We start from the raw sequence: 20,533 nt of genomic DNA, 5'->3' as shown, positions 1-20,533 counted from the left end.
AACTAGACAAAACACTCATACATCCACTTGTATGTGTTGGGGAACGTAGTAATTTCAAAAAAATTCCTACGCACACGCAAGATCATGGTGATGCATAGCAACGAGAGGAGAGAGTGTGTCCATGTACCCTCGTAGAACGAAAGCGGAAGCGTTAGCACAACGCGGTTGATGTAGTCGTATGTCTTCACGATCCGACCGATCAAGTACCGAACGCACGGCACCTCCGAGTTCTGCACACGTTCAGCCCGATGACGTCCCTCGAACTCCGATCCAGGCGAGTGTTGAGGGAGAGTTTCGTCAGCACGACGTCGTGGTGACGATGATGATATTCTACCGACGCAGGGCTTCGCCTAAGCACCGCTACAGTATTATCAAGGTGGACTATAGTGGAGGGGGGCACCGCACACGACTAAAAGATCAATGATCAATTGTTGTATCTTTGGGGTGCCCCTGCCCCCGTATATAAAGGAGCAAGGGGGGAGAGGCGGCCGGCCAGGAGAGGGGCGCGCCAGGAGGAGTCCTACTCCCACCGGGAGTAGGACTCCCTCCCTTCCTTGTTGGATTAGGAGAAGGGGGAAAGAGGATGAGGAGAAGAAGGAAAGGCCCCCCCTCCTTGTCCAATTCAGACTAGAGGGGGAGGGGGGGCGCGGCCTGCCCTGGCCGCCCCTTCTCTTCTCCACTAAGGCCCATGTAGGCCCATTAATCCCCCGGGAGGGTTCCGGTAACCCCCGGTACTCCAGTATATATCCGATAACCCCCGGAACCATTCCGGTGTCCGAATATAGTCGTCCAATATATCAATCTTCATGTCTCGACCATTTCGAGAATCCTCGTCATGTCCGTGATCACATCTGGGACTCCGAACAACCTTCGGTACATCAAAACATCTAAACTCATAATATAACTGTCATCGAAACTTTAAGCGTGCGGACCCTACGGGTTCGAGAACTATGTAGACATGACCGAGACACGTCTCCGGTCAATAACCAATAGCGGAACCTGGATGCTCATATTGGCTCCTACATATTCTACGAAGATCTTTATCGGTCAAACCGCATAACAACATATGTTATTCCCTTTGTCATCGGTATGTTACTTGCCCGAGATTCGATCGTCGGTATCTCAATACTAGTTCAGTCTCGTTACCGGCAAGTCTCTTTACCCGTTCTGTAATACATCATCCCGCAACTAACTCATTAGTTACAATGCTTGCAAGGCTTATAGTGATGTGTATTACCGAGTGGGCCCATAGATACCTCTCCGACAATCGGAGTGACAAATCCTAATCTCGAAATACGCCAACCCAACAAGTACCTTCGGAGACACCTGTAGAGCACCTTTATAATCACCCAGTTACGTTGTGACGTTTGGTAGCACACAAAGTGTTCCTCCGGCAAACGGGAGTTGCATAATCTCATAGTCATAGGAACATGTATAAGTCATGACGAAAGCAATAACAACATGCTAAACGATCAAGTGCTAAGCTAACGGAATGGGTCAAGTCAATCACATCATTCTCCTAATGATGTGATCCCGTTAATCAAATGACAACTCATGTCCATGGCTAGGAAACTCAACCATCTTTGATTAACGAGCTAGTCAAGTAGAGGCATACTAGTGACACTATGTTTGTCTATGTATTCACACATGCACTAAGTTTCCGGTTAATACAATTCTATCATGAATAATAAACATTTATCATGATATAAGGAAATAAACAATAACTTTATTATTGCCTCTAGGGCATATTTCCTTCAGTATGCAGCCTATGATTTGTTGGCCTTGCAAGGTGTGGGTTTCGGGAGGGAGAGGAGAGATGGCTCGGGTGGGGTTAGGGTTTAGGGGAGCGGCGCGCGTCGAGGGTTAGGGTTTTGGGTGGTGCGGCGCGCGGGTAGGGCTCGGGTGGGAGGGCGTGGCTGCGTGGTGGAGGAGGGAGGAGGCGCGGCGGGGAGGGAGGGGGCGTGGCGGCAGGGGTGCAGCGGCGCGAGGTAGGGCTTGCGGCGGCGGCCAGGAGAGGCGATGGCGGCGCGGCTAGGAGAGGATCGAGGGTTTAGGCTGATACCATGTAGAGGAATAGGATGCAAACCTCAATGTATTGATTGGGCGCATATGCACATATATATATAGTACATAGGGCAGTCATATCCTCAACTATACACAAGGAGGAAGACTTGGAATACAAGAATACACGTGCTAGATACATATACTCAACATCGATGAAGACATCAACGAGTCATTGGCCGGCACACACCGAAAATGAAGAAAAACACAAGGAAAACAACGTAGAGGGGGCTTACGTTTTCTGCGGGCGATGAGCTTCTGCCACCACCCCTCCCCCTTCGAACCCACCACTCTCTTCATATGTGTCCCATGGGGGATCCTATATGTCCTCTCTTACCAGGCGCCACTCTTATTGCCATCTCATCTCTATGTCATCGCTCGGGAGTGAAGAAACAGCAGAAACATACACCACTTGGACCGAGAAAAGAGAAACGTAAGAGTATCTACAACCGGACCTCTCAAACCTGTCTCATACACCTGGGCGGGCCGCCCGGTCACGATTTTTTGATCCAGACAGGCATCTCAAACGGCCCTCAAACACTCGGCCGGACCAGCACCCCCATATCCAGCCCAAATATGGAGCGGGTATGGAGGCGCCCGGGCACACCCGCCATGTCGGTCTGACGGCGTGGCCCCACACAATAACGCTCGGATACCCGGGGAGCAACCGGGGGAAGAGGAGGAGGAGGAGATTGCTCCGATGGAGGTGGAGGAGGCGGAGGAGCCGGCCCAGCGGGTGTCGGCCTTCAACATGGAACAGGCGGAGGCGAAGATCGCCGTCGCCCAGTCCGGCGAGATGGCTGAGCATCAGGCCATCCTGGAGTTCATCCAGGATGAGGCCTATGTGGAGGTTGACCGGGCGTTCCTCCGGCGGGAGCAGGCGGAGTCCGACGCGCTCTTCGCCGAGCTCGACGCGGAGATAGAGACGGAGGAGGCTGGAGCGGAGCAGCCGGAGGTGCAGCTGCTGCCTATGCTACCGGAGCCTGGCACGGAGATCGTCGTGATCTCCGATGAGGAGTAGATAAGATCGACATAGTACGTAGATTCTATTTCTTTTTGCATGCCTTTATATGAATATAAGAATCGAGTATGAGATATCCGGATGCAACAAATGAAATTTAAGGTGTGTCCAACCACTACCGCGGATATGCCCGGGCGCGTTCGCGGGCGTTCGAGGGGCTGGATTTGCCGGCTGTTATGTTCTCCCAGACATCGAACACCTAATAAAAGCCGAACAACGAGCAGCCATCACGATGTGTGGTATGTTTTTCGGTCGGGCGTCTATAAATTCGATCGATTGCCGGTTGAAAATCAGTGGACTGAAATTTAGCAAAAACGAAAGAAAATCGTCTCGAACACTTCTCAGCGAACCCCTAAACCCTCGCTTTCTCCCCCGGCAACTGACCAGGGTTCCGACCGACCATGGCCGGCGACGATGACCTGGCGGCCCTCCACGAGCAGGCAGCCCTGGCCTCCTCCGCCGCCGTCTCCGCCTCTGACCTCGACTTCGCCTTCCAACTCCAGGTCGCCGAGGCGATCCAAGCATCTCTTCGCGCCAACAGTAACCCCTCCTCTTCCAGCTCTGCCGCCGCAGCGGCCGCCGCCTCCTCCCCATTTCAGTCCGCCCCTGTGCTCGAGTCATCGGACGTCGCATACGCCCTAGCGGTCCACGCCGCGGACCTCGCTCGCGCCGAGGAGGACCGCCTCGACGCCCAGCGCCTCCGCGAGGCCCACGCCCAAGCGGCCGCCACCGTCCGCATCGCGGCCCACGACGCCGCGTTCGCGCGCGAGCTCGCCTCCATTCCAGAGGACCAATGGGCTCGTGACGGCGACAACATCGAGCGCCCCCTCGACCCGACCAAGCCCCTCTTCCGCGTCTTCTTCAAGGGCTTGTCGAGCAAGGGGGTGGTGGGGCCGCGGGACCGGGACCCGGGCGTCGCGGTGCTCGCCGTGGCCGTGTGCGACCACCAGGGAAATGTGGTGCTCAGGATACAGAAGCCGGTGGAAGCATCTGTGGGTGGGCACATGACGCTCGAGGTGATGGCGCTCACCGAAGGCCTCGAGGCGGCTCTTGGGTTGGGGATCCAAAGTATCAAGATTGTCACCGATTACAGGGTGCTGTACAACCATGTATGTCATGATACAACTTCTAAATCTTTGCGTAACTAGTCGTGTATTGTTTTTCTAATGCTTAGTTACTAAATAAGTAGATGCTGAATTGGAGGGCTGAGAGATGCATGAGCAGGTCAATAGAGAATCTTCTTAAGTTGACATTGTTAGTGTATTTGGAGGGCCGGGAGTTGCATGAGCAGATCAGTAGAGAATCTTCTTAAATTGACATTGTTAGTGTATTTGGAGGTCTGGGAGTTATATGTATTTGGCATTGTTGTTTTCTCATGCCTAGGATGTTTGACATTGTTAGTTTCAGTTTAATTGCGGTATATTTATTATCATGTAAGAGGAGGGGAATAGATGATTGTGGATGGTGATATTTTGGAGTTTAGATACAGTGTTCAGCAAACGCTGGACTTCTAGATGTATTATGTACTGATGATTTTATTGCCACATAATCCCATCTCTAGCTAAATGTACCATTTCAATGCTCCTTGTTACTTATTGTACTAATCTGCTATGTGCTGTACTGGCTTACTGTATTGCGAGGAAAAGCAGAAGTACAATCAAATAATCCATCATTTTTCCCTGTAATGCTCCAGATTGCTAGTGGAGATTTTCTGCATCAATGGTCCTCTTTCAGTATTTGATAGTGGCTACTGTAGGGTTCATGTTCAATGCAGAAGTATTTTCTTTAACTCTTCGAGCAAAGTTTACACTTCTGGTTGAGCTCATTATATTTTACTAACCCAGTAAGATGCCGGTGTAGAATGTAGTATCCCAATAGTGTTCAGTCAAGTTAAAATGGAACATCTGTAGCAAAGTGAATTTATTTCAGTATAGTGGCATGTCTCCTTCAGTGTTAGCCTTTTCTCGAGTTCAATGTAGACATATTTGCATTTTCACAATTTGCATACATGTGGAGTTACTTATTGTACGGCAGTAAGTCTAAATTCAATGGTTAAGTGATTGAATTCTTTAGCATTGGTCTTATGTTATGATGGTATACATGCTATTCACAGCTGGGAACTAGACCTATGTTTATTTTCTTATCATTGGGATTGCAGTTGCTTGGAATTTGGCGGCCAACACAGAAGAAGCTTGCAGCTATGATAGATCAGGTCCTGTCAGTGCGAAAGAAATTTAAGCAATGTGAAGTATTATTTGTTGAAAGAAGGCAACTTGAATATGTGATGAAACTAGCCAGAGAATCTGTAGAGTCTCAGCTTGCCAAAGCTATTACTGTGCATACTGGCATGGAGATGAGGGAGAACTGTGCCATCTGCCTTGAAGACACTGATGTTTCTAAAATTCATGCAGTCGAAGGTCGTGCACATCGCTTTTGCTTCTCCTGCATGAAGGAGCATGTGAAAGTTAAGCTACTCCACGGAATGCTCCCAGCTTGCCCCCAAGATGGTTGCACTAAACAGCTGACTGTCGAGGGTTCAAAGGTATTCCTGTCACCGCGACTCTTAGGGATCATGGTGCAACGTATCAGGGAAGCACAAATCCCTCCAACTCAAAAGATTTATTGTCCATACCTCAAGTGTTCAGCCTTGATGTCGTTGAGTGAAGTGATACAGCCAATGCAAGAATCCTGCTCAAAGTACACTGTTGCTGATTCTGCCACATTGAGAAAGTGTGTTAAATGCAGAGGCTCGTTCTGCATCAGCTGTAGAGTTCCATGGCATGACAGGATGACTTGCCAAGACTATAAGATGATGCACCCCCATGCTCATTCAGGAGATGCCAAGTTAGAGAACCTTGCAGAGCGCCGGCTATGGCGCAAGTGTGTGAAATGTCAGCACATGATTGAACTCGCAGAGGGTTGCTACCATATGACTTGTGTGTAAGTACTTGCCTCATATTATTTTGTTACTAATGTTAGTGTCAACTGTCAAGACTATGCTTAGTAAAAAAATATGCTAGTCTGTACATCCTTCATGCTCTGCTAATGCTCTGTGCCTTGGACTTGTTTTGTGTCTGACGTTTCATGCATCTTATCATTGGTTGCTTGCAGGTGCGGCTATGAATTCTGTTACACCTGTGGGAAAGAATGGAAGGACAAGAAACCGACCTGCTCCTGCCCGCTGTGGGATGAACGCAACATAATCCGTAATGATATTAGGGCCAATGTTGTCCGTGAAAACATTCAGGAAGATGAAGATGAGTACGATGATGACGAGGACGATTACTATGTTCAAGAAGGTGTTCACTATAACCAGGGGTTTCGGTGATGGATGGGCCTTCACCATGACCTGTTCTACCATTAACATCAACTAGTCCACGGTCCAGAATCCCAGTATCAAGTTATTTTGCAGCTATGCATATGTAATTACCTTGTCAGCTGTATGTAGATGAGCAGGGTCTCCTTTGCTGTTAGTATGTAACCGACAGCTATCGTATGGGCGTTTTGTTTTGTTTAGTGGCACACATGAATGCATCCACTTAGCAGAACTTGATGAATATTATGCTCGGTTTAAGGCCTAATTTATGTCTTAGCTTGTGAATACTGTCCCAGTTAGCTTGATGAATATATTTCTTTGTCAGAAACTGTATAAAGGAGACCCTGGCAGTAAGTCACCTCTACGACAGGTAGCATTGTTTGATCATATTTTTCCATATGGCACCAGATCGCCGCAAATGACCAATGGTGGCGGGGCTCAGCTCGTTTAATTTTTTTTTTCCATAGCACAAAAAAAAGAAAAATTGAAAAAAATTGTATATACAGAAATCGAAAAATGTATTTGGCAACCCTGTGACAGATTGCAAAAACGCCACACGAGCTGGGAGACGTCAGATCACCGTCACGCCATCGAACCGGTACGCAGAAAAAAAACGCCCGAACAGATCGAACCCCACCCTCATGAGAAAACCAATAGTGCTACCCTCTCTCCCCCGACCTCGCCTCGATCCCCATTCCAGCCGTCGGCGAGCTCGCACGCCGCCATGGTCGCTCCCCCACCAGCACGCCACTGCCAACGGAAGCTCCTACCTCCGCATCCCCGCGCCGCCAACACTCCCCCTCCACCTCCCCACATCAGGCCGATTTGCGCCGCCCCCTCTACCTCCTGCGCGCCGCCGCGACCCAACCACGCGCCGGCGACTAGCCAGCCGACGAGGACTCTGTCCGGTGTCCATCGTGGATTGGCCCGTGGATAGAATGGACGCTGGTGGCGGTCACCGTGCCGGCAAGGCTCTGCCAAACCAATTCAGTGGATGGTCAGTCGGTCCCCTCGGCCATCTGAAAACTCTGTTTCATCTAACGTCCCTCCACACTGCTCATCTAGTTCTGTATGGATTCTGTTTACTTGTGGCAGTTGCCAACATTGTGAACATTCAGTAATTCACTCGTGTTTCTTTAACTACTTAACCAAGCAGTATTGATTTGTTAGATCTGAAACTTATTAAGTTAGCTAATATGTATAGTTGCTTGCCTATCCTACTACCATGTTTGGCCAGAATGACGATGAAGGCGTAATCCTGGTCCTGTATTTCAAGATATCCGATAGCTTCGACAAGGAGATTTCTCCTCAGCTCAGGGACAACATCAAGGTGAGCAAAATTTATTGCATTTCATAAGGTAAACATTTTCAGTACCTCAGACACGTTTCTGATGAGTAATTGGTTATGCAGAGTGTTATGAATGAGGAAATGATGAAGGTCAAGGGGGTTCCCGGTGGACAGAAACGTGCCCTACACAGAGAGGCTGAAAATTCAGGCCGACATTGTGAACCCCAAGACCTGCAGCTTAGTGCAGTCGAGGGGAGGCTTGTGCAGTCCTACAACCAAAAGCCAGTGTTGTCTAGACCTCAGCACAAATTCTACAAGCTATACTAACCATTCATGCTTCCTCACGTCTCCATCAACGTGCTCAAATTCAGATATTCTTGATGCGCCCCAGATTGAAACATGTGCATATGTCTACTTATTATGATGTAGGGCTCAAACTACTTTGAGATCGATGTCGACGTGCACTGGTTCAGCTGCATATCATGAAAGGGCCTCGAGACCTTCCGAGAGCGGCACAAAGATGGCGTCATCGATCTTGGGCTGACCATTCAGGTACTTACGTTTCCTTGTGTTCTTAGCCTTGGGACTAGTTGGCATGAGGAGTATTTTGTTCAGAGGAAGGCTAAAGTATGAACCTTATGCATCTGGGGCCTTATAACTTACACTATGTCATCTTGGTCACTTCTAGCGTGTCATCATGATAACACTCACTTTGCAAACCTGTTTAAATCATTTTATTTTTCAGCATAATAACTTCAATTATTTCTACCTGATAATTCATATTGATTTAGCTTGATAAATTATATCATGCCAGCATTCTAACTCGAACCGCTTTGAATACTTATTTTTCTTACTTTAACCACATAACTTATGCAACTTGAGCCTGATAACTTGTGATGTATCAAAATGTTTAGCTCTAACAGGTTTGAACACTCATGTTTTACTTCAACTTGATGACTTATGCAGCTTGAACCTGATAATTTATAGTATGTCGTCCTGAATAAATTTTAGTGTGTCAACATGATAAAAACCACTTTGTTAGCCTATTTAACTCATTATATTTTTTCAACATGGTAACTAGAACACTTCTAACTGATAATTCATATTGCTTTAGCCTAACAAATTATACCGTGTCAGCATTTTTAATTTGTTCTGCTTTCAATATTTTTTTTTACTTTCAACCTGATAATTTATGCAATTTGAGCCTGATAACTTAATATGCCAGCTTGATAACTGAAGTGTCACCACGTTTAACTCACACTTTGTTAGCATGTTTAACTCTTTCTATTTCTTGTCATGGTAACTTCATTTTAGCATGATAATTTATGATGTGTCAGCACAATAACTTGTATTTGTTTTGATCGATTACTTGTATTGTTTTGACCTGATAAACCACATTTCTCTTTATCTTATCAAACGGCGGGGAGCCGCATGAACAGGGGCTTCTCAAGCCACCGGACGACCATCCCCCAACGTTCCTTCATCCTCGTCGTAGTCACCCGCTCTGTGTCTCTCAACCTCAGGGTGGCCATCGGCATCACCAAGCTCGCTAGCACGGTCGTCTTGCTCGACGGTGCCATGGTGCTTAGTTCTACATAGGTGTGTCCTTCAGCTTCCTCTAGGCCACCGTCATCGGCCTCAGCGTGCAGTACAACCTCACCGTCTGGACCATCTCCAGCAAGTTCCAGATCCTCACTTTCCTCTACTCCGTAGGAAACCAATCAACCATCGTGCTTCTGAATTGCTTTCTACAGTATGCAAAATATGGCTTGCCGCTGGTCGTCTTTGATTCATTTTACCTGAATTCAGGGTGTGGTCGCGTCCGGCATGTCCTTCGTGATGCTAACATGGTGCATTGACCCAGGACCTAGCCTGGTCAATGGGAAATTCTGACCGCACTAACCAGGTCAGCTACATCATGCTTGTGCTAAGATTCATCAATCCATGTAGTTGTATATTCGTGGAACTAGTGAATAAAAAAGCATCCTGCAAGACCCAACACTTATGGAATCGACCCGTAGATAACTCATTCCACCCTAGTTATTGTTCAATATATGAACACTAAAAAAGTTATTATTGCAAGAAGTTTTCTTACATGATGGCCCGAGGGGCTGCTAAGTTACCCGGGCCTAGTAACTTTTGACCGGGAGATCAAATTTGTTGGAACACACCTCGGTAATTCCCGCGAAAATAGCATGGTAATTTATGCACCGCATGGTTGGTAAGTTAGATACCCTGTGTCCTATTAACTTCAACTCGGGGAAAAATATACCGATAACTCCGGTAACTCCTGCCTAAATAGCATGGTAATTTAACACACCATAGACATGATAACTTCAGTGTCTAGTGCATGGAGAGAAGACGGTAACTTTGACACGTCATGGAGCAATGTTGGAAAAACATACCTCTATAACTTATGTGTAAATAGCATGGTAACACATCGTAGGCATGATAACTTAAGTTCAGAACACTGCGGTGACTTTTGACCGAGGATTTTTGTTGTTGAAACATACAAGAATATCTTTTTTTTTGAAAAACATACCCTAGATAAATTATATAAAAATAGCATGGTAATATACGAACCACATACTTGATAACTTACGCACCGTGGTAACTCTATCCAAGGAGAGGAACAAGTTGTTGAAAAACATACTCCCGTTAACATATGGGAAAATAATACGGTAATGTATGAACTGCATACCCATTAACATACATATAAACACCACGATAACTTTGAACAGTGGGAAAGAAGTTATTGAAAATATACCCTAGATAGTTTTTTTGAAAATAACATGATAATATACTAACCACATACCTGATAACTTAGGTACAGATACGTAAATTTGGAAAAGTTCTTGAAAAACATACCCCTAATAACCTATGTGAAAAAAAACACCGTAATGTATGAACGGCATACCCCATAATGTACGTATAAACACTGTGGTAACTTCGACCAAGGGGGGAAAGGTTATTGAAAATCGAAATATACCCCCGGTAATTAATGTGAAAATAACACGGTAATAAATGAATCGCATACCCGATAACTTACTTACGAACACCATGGTAACTTTGACCAAAGGGAAAAATATTATAAAAACATACTCTCGATAACTTATGTGAAAATAGCACGGTAATATACGAACACATACCTGATAACTTATGTACGATACCGCCTTAAATTGACCAAGGGAGAAAAAAGTTGTTAAGAAAATACCCCTCGCTAATTTCTATGTAAACAACATGGTAATATACGACCCACATAGTTGATAACTTACGCGAAAACACTGTGGTAATTTGCACCTGAAAGGAGGGAATGGGACGATCAGTTTTGTGAACCATATGAACCGGTGTTGGACGTGCAGAAAAATGATGGAACTGGGGCGCATAATCCTAAAAACCGGACAAGTGAGGCTACCGTTTTCGATTTTTCAGTTAATGATCGTTGTCTTTTTTTTTGTGCAATCTCGTCTCAAGAAGATTCAACTAGTATGTAAGTTTTGTGGAATCAACAAAAGGAGCCAGCCTAGCTGGTTGATGTGGTTACATTTAGTATGGGGGGGTGTGGGTTCGATCCCCTTGTTGATAGGCCTATTTTTTGCCTATTTTTAAACTGCTGATTGTGCGTGTGCAGCAGCCAAGAAAATCGGGGCGAGCCCGCAACCACGTGTGTGCAGAGGAAAAATAAATCGGGAGGAGGCAGAAAAATCAGGAAAAAATCGGATCGTAGGAGGGGGTTCGTTCGAGAGGTGGTGGGATCGAAGGGAAGGGGTGGTGTGGTACTTTTTGCAATCTGCCACACGGTTGCCAGGTATCACAGTCCAAAATCCCTACAGAAATATATGTTTAACATGTCCGAGAAAAGGTTCATAACACTATACTTTCACACGTGGCATACAAGAAAAGACTAATATGTATTTTCAAAATGGGCCAACTTTTCTATTTGTTGGGCCAGAATGTGTCTTTTTTGTACAGCATACAAATCACAATATTTTCAAATGATTTTTTACATGTTCGTGCGGTAAACACATAAGTTTCCATAAAAAAAATGATTTTCTTTTTTACTTTCAAATCTTTTTTTTTTGAGAAAACAGGCTCCATGGAGCTTGGCCTCCAAAAATTCACACTCACCAGATCGCCGCCTACTGCTAACGATGGTGTTGTAGACATTTAATAGGAACAAAATATCAAGAAGGCAGTGTATAATTTTTGTTCTAATACAAGAAATAAAATATTAAGGACATTATAATGTTGTGACAAATGTTCAAACAAGTGATGCAGCACTGATGACTTCTCAAGTAGGACTGCACCAAGGGTCAGCTTTGAGCCCTTATCTTTTTGCTTTGGTGATGGATAAGGTCACAAGGGATATACAAGAAGATATCCCATGGTGTATGCTATTTGCGGATGATGTGATGCTAGTGGATGATAGTCGCACAGTGACAATTAGAGCTACACAGACAAACCTTGGAATTGAAAGGTTTTTAGGCTTAGCAGAACTAAAACCGAGAAGGTGCGATTTCAGTGCTACTAGGCATGGGGAGGAGGTTAGCCTTGATGTGCAGGTGGTACCTCGGAAGAACACCTTTCGATATTTAGGGTCAATGCTGTAGAAGGATGGTGATATCGACGAAGATGTGAGCCATCAAATCAAAGTCGTATGGATGGAGTGTCGCTAAGCTTTTATCTTTCTGGCACAAAAACTAAAAGGCAACTTCTATATGATGGCGATTCGACCCGTAATGTTGTATGGTGTTGTTGTTGGCCGACTAAAAGGTGATATATTCACCAGTTAGGTGTAGCGGAGATACACATGTTGAGATGGATGTGTGTCCATACAATTAAGGATCGGGTCCGGAATAATGATACGTAATAGAGTTTGGGTAGCACCGATTGAAGATAAACTTGCCCAACATCGTCTGAGATGCTTTGTGAATATTCAACGCAGCCCTCTAGAAACTCCAGTGCATAGTGGACGACTAAAGTGTGCTGATAATGTCACGAAAGGCTGGGGTGGATTAAACTTGATATGGAAGGAGTCCATAAAGAGAGATATGAAGGACTGGAATATCACAAAGGAACTAGCCATGGACAGTGATGTGTGGAAGCTAGCTATCCATGTGCCCGAACCATGAAATGGGTGCGAGATCTAATGGGTTTCACCCCTAGCCTACCCCCAACTTGTTTGGGACTAAAGGCTTTTGCTGTACACACATGAAATAGAAAACTTGTGTGGCTTTGTCTCATCTTTTTTTGTCAACTCCATTTAACCACTACTTTAGTGAAAGTGCAATTTTAACATAATCAACAAACATTGCATAGATCAACCAAATTACCTCTAGTCCGAAGCCGGAGGATGGCGTCGGGGGCATCGACACAACACCAACCCTGGTGGTGGGTGTCGGTGTCAAAACCGGCGGATCTCGGGTAGGGGGTCCCGAACTGTGCGTCTAAGGGTCGATGGTAACAGGAGACAGGGGACACGATGTTTACCCAGGTCCGGGCCCTCTCTATGGAGGTAATACCCTACTTCCTGCTTGATTGATCTTGATGAATATGAGTATTACAAGAGTTGATCTACCACGAGATCGTAATGGCTAAAACCCTAGAAGTCTAGCCTGTATGATTATCATTGCCTCTACGGACTAAACCCTCCGGTTTATATAGACACCGGAGGGGACTAGGGTTACACAAAGTCGGTTACAGAGAAAGGAATCTTCATATCCGATCGCCAAGCTTGCCATCCACGCCAAGGAGAGTCCCATCCGGACACGGGAGAGAGTCTTATGTCTTGTATTTTCACGGCCCATCAGTCCGACCCACGTTACATAGTCCAGACGCCCATGGACCCCTTAATCCAGGACTCCCTCAGTAGCCCCTGAACCAGGCTTCAATGACGAGGTGTCCGACGCGCAGATTGTCTTCGACATTGCAAGGCGGGTTCCTTCTCCAAATACTCCAAAACAGCCTTCGAACACAAAGAACGTGTCTGGCTCTGCAAAACAAGTTTCACACACAACCGTAGAGAGTATAATATTTCACGAGTCCAATCCACTGACAACTTTTGTAGCATGACACCACGTCACCACTCGGTCATTATTTTGAACCGTTTTTTAGCCTGCCGGTCCATGTTTTAAGACGCGGTTTCATTGGTACGTCTTGTCAAAGTAGAGATCGTGTCCCCTTATTGCGGGATTTTCATTAATACGGGCGTGGAAAATCCAACCGTTTCGTTGGTATGATTCCTTGGGAATAGGCAAGTTTTAAGGCCCATGAGGAGGCGTTTGATATTCACCTCCTTTATAAAGGGGCACAGACCCGTCTTTCTCCTCTACACCTGCCTCTTCCTCAACCTTTCCAACCTCGAGTTCCAGCACCAAGGTTTCAACTTAATTGCTCCGAGCCTCCCAGTCATGTTAGGACCCAGCCCTCAAGGCCGGTGGGTGGCCTCTTCTGTTACAGAGGAGGATATTGCGAAGCTCCGGGCGGCAAGATACCTGACCGCGGAAATCCTCCACAGGCTCCCTGCGAAAGGGTAGGTTATTCCTACTCCCAGATCCGGCGAGAGGGTCGTATTCATCTCCCACTTCCTCCGGGGGCTAGGGTTCGCTCTCCATCCCTTCGTCCGCGGACTCATGTTCTATTACGGGCTAGATTTTCACGATCTAGCCCCGGACTCTTTTCTTCACATCTCGGCATTCATCGTCATGTGCGAGGCCTTTCTCCGCATTCCCCCACACTTCGGCATATGGCTCAAGACCTTTAATGTGAAGCCGAGGGTAATCGAGGGGAAGCAAGCGGAGTGTGGTGGTGCCAGGGTGAGCAAGCTTACCAATACTCTTTGGCCAAAAGGCTTTTTCACGGAATCTTCCAACTTATGGCAGCGGGAGTGGTTTTACATCACTGAACCCTGTGGCACCAAGTGGGCAGCTACACCCGCGTTCCGATCTGGCCCTCCAGTACAACTTGCATCGTGGATCAATAAGGGGTTGGACCAGGGATCAATTGACAAAGTGCAGACTCTACAAAGCCGCACCCGGAGTCTCCTTGAGAAGGACACCGGTCTCATCAACGTGATCTAGGTAATGCTAGTCCGCCGGGTCCTGCCGTGCCAGCGACGGCCCCTCCGCATGTGGGAGTTCAATCCAGAAGGACCACGAACCCTTCAGCACTTCTTCGGTACGACGCACAGAGGAATGTGGAAGTTATTTTTCGGGACACAAAAACAGTGGCCGGATACCACCGAGGACATCGGCCTCGACTGCAACCATCCGGATACCTCGGTAAGCACTCGACTCCCGAACACAGCTTAGTTAGATATCCCGTAATAAGATACTGAGAAAACCATCTTCGACCAGGGCTGGATAAAGAAGGCGGAACGAATTAGGTGTTCGGCCCCTCTTCCCGAAGACTCAGCTGATCCTGTGTTAACAAGGATGCTGGCTCCGGCACCGTATCAAGTGCTGGCGAAGGAGGACAAGGAGGAGAGCAAGAAGGCCAAAGGTGGCCTCCATTCTGAAGGTACACCAAACACTATGTCCGGGGAGATTGGGACTCCCTCTTCTGAAGACAAAAGAGAAGGAGAAGCTGAGATCCCTCCCCATGGTAAGAAAAGGAGCACCTCCAAAGATTTGGAGGTAAAGGCTCCCAAGCGAGGGAAGATGTCCCTTTCAGGCGGTTCGGGTTCGGGAGACGACGTTGACGTGCAGTTCCACCGTAAGGACAAGCCCTTAGCCGAATCGTAAGTGAACAAGGGTGTCTTAAACATATCCCGTTCTTTTCCGGTTACAAGGATAACATTTAGAACATATGTTTGCAGTCCGGCACACAGTCTTCCTCAACAGTCCTCTTCCTCGAGGGATCTTCTTCCGGAGATGATGGAAAGCGAGACGCCTCCTCTGACCTCCTCGCCCACTAGGGCGGACGACTTTGAGGTGTCGTCCCGGAGGATCTTTCCCGATCAACAAGTGGTGCGAGGGACAGTGAAGACCACGCCCGAAGGTGATACTTCGGTCATCCGGGTCCAGGGCGTGCGGCCCCTACAGGGACCAATAGTAAAGATCCCAGACTATCCAGTTTACAGCCGGAGACGACTCTAGGGTCGAGTAAACATGTCCCTTTAAAGGGAGTCCGCACTCCTGCAGCCGCTTCCAGGAATCCGGAGGCGCCGGATACATTGATGGACATGTTGCAACATGTGTCCGTCTCAGAGGAACATCGTACCTTAATGGGTACGGTAGTTGAGAGGATTCTATCCGCGAGAAGCGGATTAAACGAAGCCTTCACGGGCCTGCTACGAGGCTTTGAGGTATGCAATGAAATATCTTCAATTGCACTCTACGTGCAAAATGCGCCTGTGTATAGATAGTAGCCCCTGAGACTCTGGTTGGCGTCCAAAGGGAGGCAATCAGAGGATCGGAAAATATATGCCCGAGAAATAATCTAATTAATTGGAACACAGGCAATTTCATCCATGGCGACTGCCCACGCTATAGAGGTTGCAGGTCTGAAGCAGAAACTTGATGTGGCGGATGATGACAGCATGCTTATTAACAGGCGGCTCGACGAGGCGCAAGGTATGCTTTGGGGTGGTCAGTATATGTATGTATAATAACATGAGCACGAAGCTGAGAATTATATACTAAGACATGCATAACTGCAGATGGTGCTGCCGCGGTTGAGACCCTTCGGGTTGAGCTTGCCCGAGCCAAGGAGCAAGCCAGGATGAGTAATGTGGCTGCCAAGAAGGCAGCTTATGAGTTAAAGGCCGAACAGGCAGCTCGGCGCCAGTGCGAGGAGAGAATATCTTCCATAGAGCGAGATCTAAAGGATGCCGCTGGCAAATGCCAAACACTCGAGGAGGAGAACAAGGCCAAAGTAGCCGAACTCGACAAGGCCTTACAAGAGGCGAGAGAAGCACGTTCCGAGTCTAGAGCGGCTCGGGAGGAGATCCGACAAGTTGGGGAGATAGCGGCCGGTAAGCCCTTTCTATTACAGACTAAATTCGGCGATCCGAAGTATGCCCCACTTAATCAAATGTGGAGTTCTCCAGACGCATTCTTGGACTTGCCGAAGAGTGTCTCCGATGCGGCGCAGTTTTTCCAAGCGCAAGAAGGGCATGCAACGGAGAAGCTTTTCTGGTCGCAATTCAGCATGCCAAAGCGTCCGCTGTTGCTGAACGAACAGATGGCCCAGTGGGCCGAGCTCCACAAGATATCCGGATCTGCCATGAAGGACGTCGTGGTCCGGCTGTGGCCGACTGAGTCAATTCCGAATAGTTATTTCGGCTTGGTGCAACGACTTGTTGATGCGGTGCCGCGTATCGACGCCGTTAAGCGGTCAACGTGCATTGAAGGTGCACGGATGGCCTTTGCCCGCGCCAAGACGTACTGGGCGAAGATGAAGGCCACCGACATTGCATCAAGGAGTCCACCCGGGGGCAAGGACCATCACACGACGGAGAATTATTTTGAGGATGTCCTAGAGGGCGCCCGCTTGATAGAGGGTCAGTGCTCGAAGGATATGATATTTGAGTGAATGTACCAAAATTGTGAAAACAATATTATGATATATTAAGGCTATGTTTTTTATACTTTTGCCTGAAAGTTTTGGTTCCTCCTGTGCGGCCGTTTTTTGTATAATCTGAAAGTTTGCCAGTCATCGGCTTTAGCCCCCTCGCATATAATGCGGGGGTGTTCGGAATAGCAACTGACTACACTTGACCCAACGTCTTGGTCCGTGAAGGAGGTGTCAGTGCGGCGAACTAGGCAATCGGACTATAGGGTTTTAACACCTTCACTTAGCCATAGGAGTTTGACGGTGGGGCTACGATATAGCCCCTTGTATGTACACGTTTATCCGGATACGGTGCGTTATTTGGGTGACCAGAAGAACGGTCCTTCGTGTAGTACGGAAGAAATCACGAAAGATTCTGATAAGTCCTCGAGTGGTTGACCAGCTCTCGCCGCATCATGACAGTCAGTTTTCGGCTTTCTCTACTGAGGTGCTCATCCGGATAAACCAGGACACAATCGCAGTAGTTCTCCCTTTACTACCCTAGCCGATAGAGCGGAACGTAAGGTAGTAAGCACAGGAGCCGGGCAACCCAACTATTGACCAAAGACATGATTCGGAGCTGATGCATATAAGGCCAAACTCGTGACGCCGAAGTATGCTATAAAGCTGTTCGGACTTTTTGGCAACGCATATGTTGCCGTGTCGAGCCCCTGGCGATTTGAGCCGAGGTGCGTGTGTGAAACAACCGAAGAAGCAAAATTCAGTTCTGAAAAAAGCAAATACTGAATACGGATTATGTTCACTGGAATCTGATGGATACGTCAAACGTAATTTTACAGATTACACCACCACTACCCAGGCTATTTGACATGCCAGGGGTCGAAGGCTGGGGAAAAAGGCACTTTACAGGTTTGAAATAAAGTGTGCGGTCATTTGGACCTCCTGTCGCACGTCTGCGCTGCCTTTGCCTCGGCGAAAAGATTCCTTAACAGGATAGCCGTTGGTTATTCATACGAAGCCGAACTCAGAAAGAGTCCTTGTAAGTTCGTAGGATGAACAGGTTTTGATTCACCTGTAGTAAAAGAAAAATAGTTAGAAAAAAGAAAATGGCTATAGGAGTGCGAACCATATTGTAAGCCTGTCCGTATTGTGCCTCCGCCGACGACCAAGGTATTTTAAGCGCAGAGTGATGCATGCGCGATACAAACTTCGTGAGTATATGAGACGAACAACGGAGGCCGAACTGCTAATCCAGCTCTGAAATTGACCAGTCCTGTGTAGTAGAGGTCGGCGGCTTAATGGCCGATGAGATAAGTGGCTTAATGGGGCCGCTTTGTACTTCGACTGCAATAGCCGCAGTATGCTCCTCTGTATGGAGGGAGCGTTCCGTATTTACGTCTATCGTGATGACGCCTCGTGGGTCGGGCATCTTAAGCTTTAGATAGGCGTAGTGCGGAACCGCATTAAAACGAGCAAAAGTGGTCCATCCGAGCAGTGCATGGTAGCCACTGCGGAATGGGACAATATCGAAGATCAAGTCTTCGCTTCGAAAGTTGTTCGGTGAACCGAAGACGACTTCCAATGTAATTGAGCCCGTGCAATGGGCTTCTACACCAGGTATTACTCCCTTGAAGGTAGTTATGGTGGGCTTGATTCTCGAAGGTTCAATGCCCATCTTGCGGACAGTGTCTTGGTAAAGTAGATTAAGGCTACTGCCGCCGTCCATAAGGACTTTCGTGAGATGGAATCCATTGATAATTGGGTGGGTGATCAGAGCTGCCGAACCTTCGTGACGAATACTGGCTGGGTGGTCCTTGCGATCAAAAGTGATCGGGCAGGCCGCCCATTGGCTAAATTTTGGGGTGACCGGCTCTATGGCGTATGCATCCCGTAGTGCGCGCCTGCGCTCCCCTGTAGGGGTGTGCGTCATGTATACCATGTTTACGGTTTTCACTTCGGGGGGAAATTGCTTCTGATCCCCGGTGTTCGGCTGGCGAGTCTCTTCGTCATCATTGTCACCGGGTGGCCCCTTCCCCTTGTGTTCGGCATTAAGCTTGCCGGCTTGTTTGAAGACCCAACAACTTCTGTTGGTATGAGTAGCTGGTTTATCGGGGGTGCCATGAATCTGGCAGGGCCGATCCAGTATCTTGTCCAAATTGGATGGTCCGTCTCTGTTTGCCTTGAATGGCTTTTTTCGTTGACCGGGTTTGGGGCCGCTGAATCCGGCGTTGACCACCGTGTCTTGTGTTCCTTCATTGTTATTTCGACACTTGTGTTTGTTGCATCGTGGCTTGCCGTTGCCGTCTCGAACTTCGGAAGTGCCTGGATCACTGGTGCTGTTGCTTCTACGAGCGAGCCAGCTGTCTTCTCCCGTGCAAAAGCGGGTCATCAGAGCGGTAAGGGCTGCCATGGATTTTGGTTTTTCTTGACCGAGGTGGCGAAGTAGCCACTCATCCCGGACGCTATGTTTGAAGGCCGCGAGGGCTTCGTCGTCCGAACAATCGACAATTTGGTTCTTTTTAATTAAGAATCTAGTCCAGAGCTTCCTGGCTGACTCTCCGGGCTGCTGGATGATGTGACTTAGGTCATCGGCGTCTGGTGGCCGGACATATGTACCTTGGAAGTTATCGCGGAAGGTGTCTTCCAAGTCTTCCCAGCTGCCAATGGAATTTTCTGGAAGGCTGTTTAGCTAGTGCCGCGCTGGTCCCTTTAGTTTTAGTGGGAGGTATTTGATGGCGTGGAGATCATCACCACGAGCCGTGTGGATATGATGGAGAAGAAAATCTTCAATCCATACTGCGGGATCTGTTGTTCCATCGTATGATTCGATATTCATGGGTTTAAACCCTTCCGGGAATTCATGCTCCATCACCTCATCGGTGAAGCATAAGGGGTGAGCGGCGCCTCTATATCGGGCCAAGTCGTGACGTAGCTCGGATGGAGACCGTCTGCGGTTTTCGGCTCGGGCGTGGTTATGTTTGTCACGTTCGGCTAAATGGCCATTGTTGCGCGTCAGCGTACGCCCCCGCGATCCGTAGATGGATCTGGTCTGACCTGCTCTACTGTCTAGGTCCTACCGTAGGTCATATGTATAACCCCGAGCAGTTATGTCTCTGTCTTTACGGCGAGGTAGTATGGGCTGGTGTTCGGCTTGAGTTGCCGCTTTGTCCCGGCCACGTGGTGGTCGGTCAGCCGCATTACGCGCTGATGGCACGGGCTCCAGCGCCTCTTCATCAAATCGGGGTAACAATTTGCGCTTCGGGTAACTTTTGGTCGGGCGTTCGAGGCCGTATTCCTCTGCTGCCAGGATGTTGGTCCATCTGTCATTGAGCAG

General features: G+C 47.8%; 1 protein-coding gene across 1 annotated transcript; it reads left to right on the top strand.

The window, feature by feature from the left end:
• The first annotated feature begins 3,362 nt into the window (after positions 1–3,362).
• On the top strand, positions 3,363–6,683 carry LOC123120545 (uncharacterized). Its single transcript, XM_044540553.1, has 3 exons — positions 3,363–4,191; positions 5,241–6,022; positions 6,194–6,683. The coding sequence occupies exons 1-3, from the start codon at positions 3,484–3,486 to the stop codon at positions 6,408–6,410; spliced, it is 1,707 nt and encodes a 568-aa protein (XP_044396488.1). The 5' UTR covers positions 3,363–3,483; the 3' UTR covers positions 6,411–6,683.
• Positions 6,684–20,533: the final 13,850 nt, after the last annotated feature.

The sequence above is a fragment of the Triticum aestivum genome, chromosome 5D, assembly GCF_018294505.1.
Source record: "Triticum aestivum cultivar Chinese Spring chromosome 5D, IWGSC CS RefSeq v2.1, whole genome shotgun sequence".
In the NCBI taxonomy this organism is placed as follows: Eukaryota; Viridiplantae; Streptophyta; class Magnoliopsida; order Poales; family Poaceae; genus Triticum; species Triticum aestivum.
Note: the sequence above shows the minus strand (reverse complement) of the source record. Positions and strands in the feature narration are given on the sequence as shown.